The following is a 10,250-nucleotide window of genomic DNA, read 5'->3' on the forward strand; positions in this document are numbered from 1 at the left end:
CGGTTACCTTCTGAAAGAGATGTACTGTTGCTCTGGAGTGTGTTACTGAATATGTTAAAGCTGTAGTGAAATGCTTCTTGTAATCATGTAGTTATTAAAAATTTTTAAAAAATGATTAAAAAAAATGGCACCTTCTTTAGACTAAATTAGACACATGCTTTATTTGGTTGTTTAGTATTGGTCTGTGAGTGCCAGGTAATGTGAAAAAAAAGAGGTAGTTTTACCTTTTCAAAACTATCTGCTCCTGTCAGGTACATTTTTGGCTCTTTATCATATTTTTGCAAAAACAAAAATTCACAAAGCTGCTTGTATGGCACACTAAATTTTGTCATTGGTTTTTTTGTGGTTTTTTGTTTGTTTGTTTGTTTGTTTTTTTGTCTTTTTGGTCTTTTTGAAGCAGGGTCTCCCTGTAGCCCCAGCTATCCTGGAACTCAGTAGGCCAGGCTGGCCTTGAACTCACAGAGATCCGCCTGTCTCTGCCTCCCAAGTGCTGGGACTACAGGTGTGCGCCGCCACGCCTGGCTGTTGTGGTTGTTTTTTACTGTTGATTGCATGATGAAATTTACATATATGATTACATGCTGATTTGTGTTTATTTTTCTTCTGTAAAAGGAAATGTACAGAATACAGATGAAACTCTGCCAAAACCCACTGAAGATGTACAAGGTATGAAGGTCAATGGGACTGAGATGGATAATAATGAAGGCCACAAGGATGGCGCAGTGAGTAAATGTCTCTCAGCTGGGTGCGCTGAACACCCAGAAGTAGATAAAACCATGACCAGTGGTGAACTTTCAGAAACCAGAACTTTAATGTCCCTAGAACCTTTAACCTTTGTGGACCCTGGATTAACTAAAGCAACTCCTAAAGAGAAGGAATATGGAGAATTACAGACTTGTCCCTCTTGGTTGTCATTACCAGGGAACTGTGCCATTTCCAAAGTGGACAAAGGGAAGGAAGAGTTATGTGACTTAAACCTTGTCTTTGAAGCAGATGACAATCACCAAGAGATTCTTGGCCACCATAAGGAAAAACACAGTTCTGTACATGATAGTTCCATAGCTACAGGGCATGTGGATGCTAGAAAACCCTCAGAAGAAAACTCTGAAATTTTGCATTTCACATCACATTTGTCTGGCCCAGAATCCAGAACAAAATCCTTAGAAAAATGTGGTTTTGAAAGCAATGGTTTGATAAAGGACTCTGTTGAAAAGGCATACAAGGTTTATCTAAGCAAGAACACGGCTTGTGGAGAAGAAAGTAAAGAAAAGTGTTTGAGTCCCAGGAGTGAAAGAGGGGATCGCTTCCTTTTTAGTGTCAGGCAACAAAAAGAGGACACCAGAGGTGGTTATGATGAAAAAGAGACTGCTGATTCCACAAGAAGTAAGTGCTGTGTCCACACTAGTTCCTGTACAGCAGAAAATTCTTCTGTGCCCAGTTCTTTTACTGAAGCCACAGAATTAATGCTTAAAAAAAGTTATCTGAAAATCACTTTAGACATTCAAGGTAATTTGACAAACTCTGAGGACCATAGAAAAACCATTACTAGTGTGACCCATCCTGGCAGACACTCTGAAGAAAGCAATTTTTCCTTGGTGCAGCCAGAACAGACAACCACAGTAAAGCCCTGTGTGTTCAACAAACAGATTTACAGCAAAGACTCTGAGTCCTTAGTCAGTGTCCACAGAAATCTGGGTGGCTCTCAGCCAAATGAAGCATCTTGCAGTGATTTTCTTTCTGAAGGAAAACCCCTTGTGAGTTTAATGCCAGGAGATGCAGTAAGTTCTGTATGTAATGAGGTATCAAAACCCAAGAAAGATACTGTTCAGTTGCTACCATCTCCAGAATTTGATTGTGGACTTAAATCAGAAAAAGATATACAGACCTTACATGGCAACATTTCACATTTAGATGAACAGATAATTGCCTGTGAGATGAGTGAACTTCCTTGTAACAGTGAACTTGTACACAAAATAGAAAATGAATGTGTTTTAAATCGACAAGTGTCCCTTAATTCTCAAGACCCTTTGACATTGCCTACTGACCCTATATTAAATATAAACAGAGAGATGCCTTTAGCAGCGTGCAAAGATGCTCAACAGAGTCATCATCATTTAGATAATGGAGCAGATGTTATCACTGATACCCAGACCATTCCTGAGACAAAAACAGAAGCCATCTCTCCACAAGGTGACAAAACCTGTGGTGCCTCTTCAAACATACACACCTTAAACATGAAAACAAGAAGCCTACAAGGACAAAAAGAAACCTCTGATTCAGGAACAGAAGATCTACATTCCACGGTCCTTTCAAGTGTCAAAGAAACAGCTGGCCTTCCTCAAGCAGTCTTTGTCACAGAATGCCAAAATGTTCTATCTCAGGATATCGCTAGCTGGCATTGTGTAACAAGAAATCTGAAAAAGAGTATGTGTTCTGCTTGTGCTGCTTTTGAGCCCAGAAAAATTACCCTGAAGAACAAGAACTGTAAAATGATACAGTGTGAAAATGCATTTCAGCATAGTAATCATCACTCCCAAGGACCAGAAGCCTCAGTGAAAAACAGGAGCTTTTTAGAGGAGAGCGAACATGTTGGGAGAGGAACCCAAAGCAGATTTCTGGGAGACCAGGTCAGAAATGAAATGGCAGCATGTGTCTCAGAGAGTGGACCCTTGAACTTAGCCACTCACACTGCCCATCACATGGAAACCAGCCAGGAAGGTCTGAGTGAAGAGAAACGGAATATACACAAAGAAACTGTGTTTTGTAAATACAGCATCTCTGCTTGTGCTGCACAAGAACGAAATCAATCTACAAACATTCCAATTCCTGAATCATTACTGAACCAGTCTCTGACTCTTATGTTATCTCCTTGTAAGAACACGAACCAAGCAGTTGAAAGTCTTGACCAGAAAGCAGATGAAGTCCTTGACCATCAGGGTAACCAAAACAGATCAGACAAATGCAAAAGTGAAGGTCACCCAGGTGGGGAAGTACTAAGTGGTAACCACAGAGAGACTATCACAGAGTCCAACAGAGAGGTAGGCCACCACCAAACGGATCTATTAGTCAGTTCAGACAGTAATAAACCTCTGTCTTGTGGCATTTTAAAGAAAGGAGATCCCAGAGGAACCTTTGAAAATATTCCCTCTTCTGAAGAGTTTACCCGTGGTATGCTAGATGTGGTCTATACAGACTGTGCAGATAGGCCTACAGAAGGTATGCCGGCCCTGAAATCGTCTTCTGCATTTAGTCATACAAGGCTTGATAGACTGTCATTCCATGTAACCTTGAAGAAGACCTCATCTCAGCAACAAGAACTGAATGCTACATTTACAGGAACAACTGACCAGGATTCAGAACTCCCAAATGTTGCTGTTTCTGCAGTAGAATCTCTTGAAGTGAAAAAATCATGTGAAGAAAAAATATGCAGATCTTTAAAAAATTGTGAGGTCCAAGAGTGCCCAGATTCTGCCATTGCCCATGAGGTAGAATCTGTTGCAGATCATGAACCAAATATGAGAAAACTAGATAGAGGAAGCATGTCTTTAAACTCTATTTATTATGATCATCAAGGCAAAGGAAGATCTCTAAGAGAAGCCCCAGGGATGACTGAAGGATCAAGGCTAGAATCAAATTCTGAGTTTGGCAAGGAAAAAGCCGTTGGATTATCCTCAAAAGACTTGAAGTCCTGTAGGTGCCAAGAAGAGGACTCTCTTTCCCCACAGAGCTTGGACTCCATCAAGATAAAGCATTTCCATATGTCTGCTCAAGAAAATTTAGCACCTAATGTTGATAGTAAAGAATTTGACCTGAAACATCTTTTTAAACCAAAAGATGGTAAAATGCTTTGTGAAAACATGAAGCACTGCACAGTCCTGTCTGAAGTGAAGGAAGGAGTAGCAAGGAATATAGGTAATTCTAATGAAGGAGAAAGAACCTGTGTCCATGTGGGCAGGAGTGTTTGCAAAGCTGGTCACTCTTGTGAGAATTCCACTGATAGGCATCAGACTTTGACAGCAGAAACAGCAATTAAAGTGGATAGAGAAGAAACTGAAGAGCATCAGAAGGGACCTCTGGGTCACTTACTTGTTGGGGAAGAATCTGAGAACATTACCAGAAATGGTCATGATTTTAACAAGAGTTCTCAGACCCACTTGAAATGCCAGAGAATACATGATGTTGCTAAAAAACAAAGCCAGGGGGTTTCAGATTATGTGTTGTCACATACACATCAAAAATGTACCCATACACCATTGGAACAACACACATTGTCTGATATGTTCTCAGGTGAGGGGCAAAATAAAAAACAACCTATGGCTGACCAGGGTGAGTCCACCAAAGACAAAATTGTAAGACGGCTTCCGAGGTTGGAAGACCCAAAAGAGGAAAGCTTGGGTCATCCATCAGAAAAAGGTAGTCCTTGCCTTCCTAGTGTTTGCTGGAAAGAGCAAAACCCCAACTCTGCTGGGTGTGACCAAATACATGCTGCCTTCATGACTGCTTCCCACCAGAAAATAGTATTTCCCTTAAAGAAGCAGCCCCACCGAACATGTAAGAGAGCTTCCTGTCAGGAGGAGCCTGTCAGTGTGGGGAGAAAAGTAAGTAAAGTCCAAAGTTCTGCCTTTGGAAAGACTTCCTCTAATCCCATCCCCACAAAAGTACACAGACTTCTCAGCTCATGTGCTGAGCCTGCACCCACCCCATTGGAACCTGAAGCAGAACCTGTCAAGAGCTTGCTTAGCCACATACCAAAGCAGAGGGCTACTCTGTGCCATCCCTTGAAGGGCCTGAGTTCTAGAAAGCCTACCAAAGAATCTGCCTTACTAAACAAGCTGTCCATCCTTGCCTCCAAACTAATGCCAGCCACAAAGACCGAGAAACTCAGATATTGGCGGTGTTCCTCTGCTCTTGTTCCAGCGACTAAAAGCTACAAGCACCTCAGATACAAAAGGTTCCTAGATGGATTTTCATGTAATGCAGTGCATCTGGATCTGTATTTGGCAGCTAGTGGATGGGATAGGAGGCCTAATAGTAAGCCCTTGGCACTTTATTCTCTTGAAGCTGTCCAAATGAACTTCATAGATTTGAGTAACAAGATGCCATCACTACTGTTTGGGTCCAACATCTTCCCATTTTCCTTTCATGTGAAATCAGCCTCCAGTTGCATGACCGAGTCCTCCAGGACTTTCCCTGAGCACTGTGCCCCAGCGAGGCTTGCCTTAGAAGAGGCCTCCCAGTGCCCATCTCAACCTCCGAAGTGGACCTTTTCTTTTTTCTTGTCTCATGGTTGCCCTGGGATGGCCACATTCAGGGAAGACACTGGCCTCCATAGTCAGGCACACACTCAGGCTCCTCCACAGACTACAGCTCCTCTTCAAGACTATGGAGGCACTGCCATAGTCCAGACCAGAGCAGACTGCTCTGTCCTTGGCCTTCATACACTTCTAGCACTTTGTTCACCAGGATGTTACCGAATCTGGACAAAAAAACGGAGCTCCTCTAATCCCATGCCTACCATACAGAGGCTCTTCTTGACCCAGTTTACACAGGGCTTGAAAGGGTTAAGGTCTCCAGCCTCCATAGCAGACAAGGTCTTCTGTTCTCTGCCCTACTCTGTGGGCAGAGTACTGTCGATTTGGAGCCAGCATGGGCCTTCCTCCTGCTCCCTGGAATTACCGGCTCTTCATTCCACTCACAGCAAACAGCAGCCAGGTCTGGGTACCACAAGCAGGTAACTTGAAAATTAAAATTACTCATTTTATTAGTGGCTCTGGAACGTGAAAGTACAGCTTGTAGTAGAGTGCATGCTTAGCATGAGTTAAAATCTCCAATACTAAAAAATAAAAGAATCCTTAAGACTTGCTTTAGACATAGATAAATCTTACTGAAGTTCTTTTGTTGTTATTGATGTTAAGATTTGTTTTATTCTTTTTAATTATGTGTATGTGTGTGGGTATGTGCATGGAAATGCCAGAGCCTGAGGGGGCCAGTAGCATTAGCTCCCCCTGAAGCTGTTATAGGCAGTTGTAAATAGCTCAGTGTGTGTGTGCTGAGAATCTAGCTTGGGTCCTCTGGAAGACCAGTATGCGCTAAGTCATCTCTCCAGCCCCCCTACTGAAATTGCTTAAACAGAAACTTCATAACTTTTTAATTTGCTCATTTTATTGCTACAGTTGAAAAATTAACAAAAGTGTTCCAAAATTAAAAAAAAAAAAGAAAAATACCCAAAATGTAATACTCTAAAACCAGCATGCTGAGGCAGGAAGATTGCTACATATTTAAGACCAGCCTGGATTACAGAGTGAGTCCCTTTCTCAGACACACACACATAAACAAGCATGCATGCATGCACACACATACATACAGAATGGATTAATACCCACGTAATAGTGTTCCAGCAATTGGGTGTCAGAGACAGGCAGTTCTCTGTGTGATCAAGGCCTACTTGGTCTTCCTATTGAGTTCCAGGGTTCCAGGCTAGCTGGGACTGCAGAGAGACCCTGTCTTTAAAACAAGCAAACAAACTAAATAATTAAGTATTTAAAAAATTAAAAATAAAGAGAATCAGATTGTCTTAAACGATGGCATACTGCTTATATTGCCTAGTTCATTGTTCTGCCTCTAAATTATCATGATTGTTCTCTGCTATATGTCTGGCATACAGCTTTAAACTATGTTGCACGGGCTTGAGAGATGGTTCAGTGGTTAAGAGCACTGACTGCTCTTGCAGAGGACCCAGGGTCAATTCCCAGCACCCACATGTTGGCTAACAGCCATCCTTAACTCTGTTCAGGGGATCTGACACCCTCTTCTGGTCTCTGCAGGCACCAGGTATGTATGTGGTGTGTTTATATACATGCAGGCAAACCACTCAACACACGTCAAATAATAATAACTAAAATATTTAATAAGATAAGCTATTGCATTTTCCCTCCTCTCCTTCTCTCTTGTCCCCCCTTCTCCCCCCTCCCTCTCTCTCTCAACTTAAATGCTGACCCTCAGCTCACTTATGTAGCTGAAGATAGCCTTGAACTCCTGATACTCATCTGTCTCCCAAGTGCTAGGATTTCAGACTGACTACTTGGCTCATTGTTTTCTTTAAACTGTATGAATTCCTGAGTTAAGTCTCTGGGGTGGGACCCTTGGATCCTTTTTGCTTTTGAACTCTTTCCCACCTGGCTTTTCAACTTCCTAGAATATTTTTATTTCCTTAGGCCTAAATTTTGCTACTTTGTTTTATCTATTTGCATACTTACTTTTGTTGTTTGGATACAGGGTCACACTTTGTAACCTGGAACTCAGGAGTTTATATTATTTTAATTCAAGTGGAAGGTTAAGGGGTAGTATTGCTAGGGACTTTCGCTCATTGACTTGACTCTAAAAGTGCCACAACATCATGTGCCTGAGTTTAGATAGATTTTTGCTGGTTTATTAAAGTCAATTAGAAGTGTTGCCAGCAAAATAATTGGGTAGCCCCCAAAACAATACTTAACAAAAGTCAACTTAAGTCTCCATAACATATTCTCCCTCCCTCTGTGAGTGTGTGTGTGTGTGTGTGTGTATGTGTGTGTGTGTATGTGTGTGTGTGTGTGTGTGTGAGAGAGAGAGAGAGAGAGAGAGAGAGAGAGAGAGAGAGAGAGAGAGAGAAAGCCCAGGTTAGCAAAGGTCTTAAGATCTCCTTAGGGTGCTCTGATAATGGCTGTGTGCCACTATACCGGTTGAATTTTGTGTGTACTTTATTTCTAGCATTCTATTATGGAAATTGGAAGGTTATCTCTTTTTTTGAGACTTTTGAGACATGGTCTCCCTGTAGCCTCAGCTGGCCTTGAACTGACTATGTGGACCAGGCTGTCCTTGATCTCACAGAGATCCATCTGCTTCTGACTACCAAGTGCTGGGATTAAAGGTGTGTGCCTCCACTCTCAGCTGCAAACCTAATCTTTTTTTGGCTAAGAATAAGGCACATAAAGGGATCTTTCCTTTTTTGTGTCTTTTTTTGAGGCAGGGTCTCCCGGTAGCCCTAGCTGGCCTGAACTCACTATGTAGACCAGGCTGGCCTGGAACTCACAGAGATCTGCCTATCTCTGCCTCCAGAGTGCTGGGACTAAGGGCGTGTGCCATCATCACGACTGATAGAGGAATCTTTAATATATGTGCTCATCAGCTTAATTGAAAGATGGTACAGCCCCAAGTCACTCTTGTTCCTGGCCTTTCTTTTACTGCCCTCTATTTTTCTTTACCTTTTTTCCCACTTAAGAAATTTTCCTATAGCCCTGACCCCATTCCAGTGATGAACACATGAACACATTCTCATGTTGGGAGGGGCATTTTTCTTAGGACTCTTGTCATGTGCTAGTACCCACACTGGCACCAGAACCTTTGTTGTTTGCTCTTGTAACATGCTGCTTTTGTACTTTTGCTTCACTTCAGCCCTACCATGTTACCAAACGTGCCTCTTCCAGGCGTGGAAGCTATATATAACACCAGCAGTAGTCAAGTGAGGTAAGTCTTCAGCACACAAGGTCTGAGGACTGGAGAGATGTGTTACTTACTTAGCTTTTTTTTTTTTAATACTTCATTATTTTTATTTTATGTGTATGCATATATTGCCTGCATGTAGGTAAGTGCACCCGTGTTGTGCAGTGCCCATGGAGGACAGTTCCCAGAAGAGGCTGTCGGATCCCCTGGGCCTGGAGTTATAGACAGTTGTTAGCTGCCATGTTGGTGCTGATATTCAAACCCGGGTCTTCTGCAAGAACAGTCAGTGTCCTTACCGCTCAGCCATCTCTCCAGCCCCTATTTAGCTTATTTTCAATAGCATCTCAAGCTATTTTCATGTCTTGTTACTCCTTAAATGGGACTGATCCCATCTGAGCATTATTCATTAAGTTAAGTTTATCTTTACTTGACATGTATGAATGTTTTGCCTGCATGTATATAAGTGCATCACAAGCATGCAGTGCCTGTGGAGCTCAAGAGAAGGCACCAGATCTCAAACTGGAGTTTCAGGTTGTTTTTAGCCACCATGTGGGTGCTAAAATTTGCTCGGTCTACGAAAATGTCTTCTCACTAAAGTCTACCCTTATTTACATGTTTCTTTATAAAACTGCTCTATTCCACTGAAGTGAATTGACCACATTCTTTTAACTTTCCGCTTGTATAGATCCAGGCTATGTCTAGAAGTAACTAGAAAACAGGTTGACTGGAGGTGTCATTCCTGGAAAGAAGAAACATCATCCATTCTAGTCTGTATGTTAAAAAGGTAAATGTGGGCGGGGACAATAGCTCATTCAGTAAACTGCCTGCCTTGCAAACATGAATACCTGAGTTTGATCCCCAGAGCCGAGGTTAAAAATCTGGAGTGAAGGCTCACGCTTCTAATCCCAGCATTGGGAGGTAGAGACAGGCAGATCCCTGGGGATCAGTTGTCAGCCTAACCTACTTGGCCAGTGAGAGACTATCTAAAAAACAAGGTGGATAGGACAACCAAAGTAGGACATTGTCCTAAGGTTGTCCTCTGGCCTCCAAACGCACCTGCACAGACGCACAAGAACACACACATATAAATGGGAAAAATGAAGTTGTGTATGTACTGGAAATGGGGGAGAAAGAACTTCATATGGGTTTTCTCTCTGTCTCTCTCTGTGCTGCTAGGCTAGAGCCTGCATTCCCTGCTTTGGTACCAAAGTCTTGCTTGGTAACAGAACCTGCTGTCAACAAACTCCTGCTTTCGGCCTCTGAGTTTCAAGTTCCTGGGTTTGATGAGCTGGATGGTATGACAGCAGCATGCCCCCGACCACAGAGCATCCCTGCAGAACAGAAAGAGGTAAATGTAAAGAGTCGTTCGGTCAGGTGGAGGTGTCACTGGGGCTTCCATTGTCCAATCACATCAGGTGATAGGTACAGTCAGATCCCTGAGTGTCTTTACTCACTGGCCTCAGCTCAGTACCTGAGAATACTAAGTAAGTTGGGAGTTTTCCTTCTTGGCCAGTAAAGGATACAGTGACTTTTTTTTTTTTTTTTTTTTTTTAAGGTTTTTTTTTTTTTTTTTTTTTTTAAGGTTTTTTTTTTTTTTTTTTTTTTTAATTAATTATTTTTAATTTTATGTGCATGCTTTTATTGCCTGCCTGCATGTAGGTAAGTGCACCCATGTTATAGAATGCCTGGGTGGGTCAGAAGAGGCTATCGGATCCACTGGGACTGGAGTTACCAACAATTGTTAGCTTCCATGTGGGTGCTGGGATTTGAAC

At 42.3% G+C, this 10,250-nt stretch overlaps 1 protein-coding gene across 6 annotated transcripts in view; it reads left to right on the forward strand.

Moving 5' to 3' along the window:
* Positions 1-10,250, forward strand: part of Prr14l (proline rich 14 like) — a 98,044-nt gene that overhangs the window by 38,306 nt on the left and 49,488 nt on the right. For 5 of the 6 annotated variants that reach the window (XM_029567297.1, XM_008841002.3, XM_029567299.1 and 2 more), the window contains 4 exons: positions 613-5,731; positions 8,431-8,502; positions 9,164-9,262; positions 9,655-9,826. In XM_029567297.1, coding sequence (XP_029423157.1) covers positions 613-5,731; positions 8,431-8,502; positions 9,164-9,262; positions 9,655-9,826 — 5,462 coding nt within the window. The remainder of the gene's footprint in view (positions 1-612; positions 5,732-8,430; positions 8,503-9,163; positions 9,263-9,654; positions 9,827-10,250) is intronic. The other variant, XM_029567298.1, reaches the window with a different exon arrangement.

Source organism: Nannospalax galili, unplaced genomic scaffold (genome assembly GCF_000622305.1).
Source record: "Nannospalax galili isolate Female #2095 unplaced genomic scaffold, S.galili_v1.0 scaffold259, whole genome shotgun sequence".
Lineage (NCBI taxonomy): Eukaryota > Metazoa > Chordata > Mammalia > Rodentia > Spalacidae > Nannospalax > Nannospalax galili.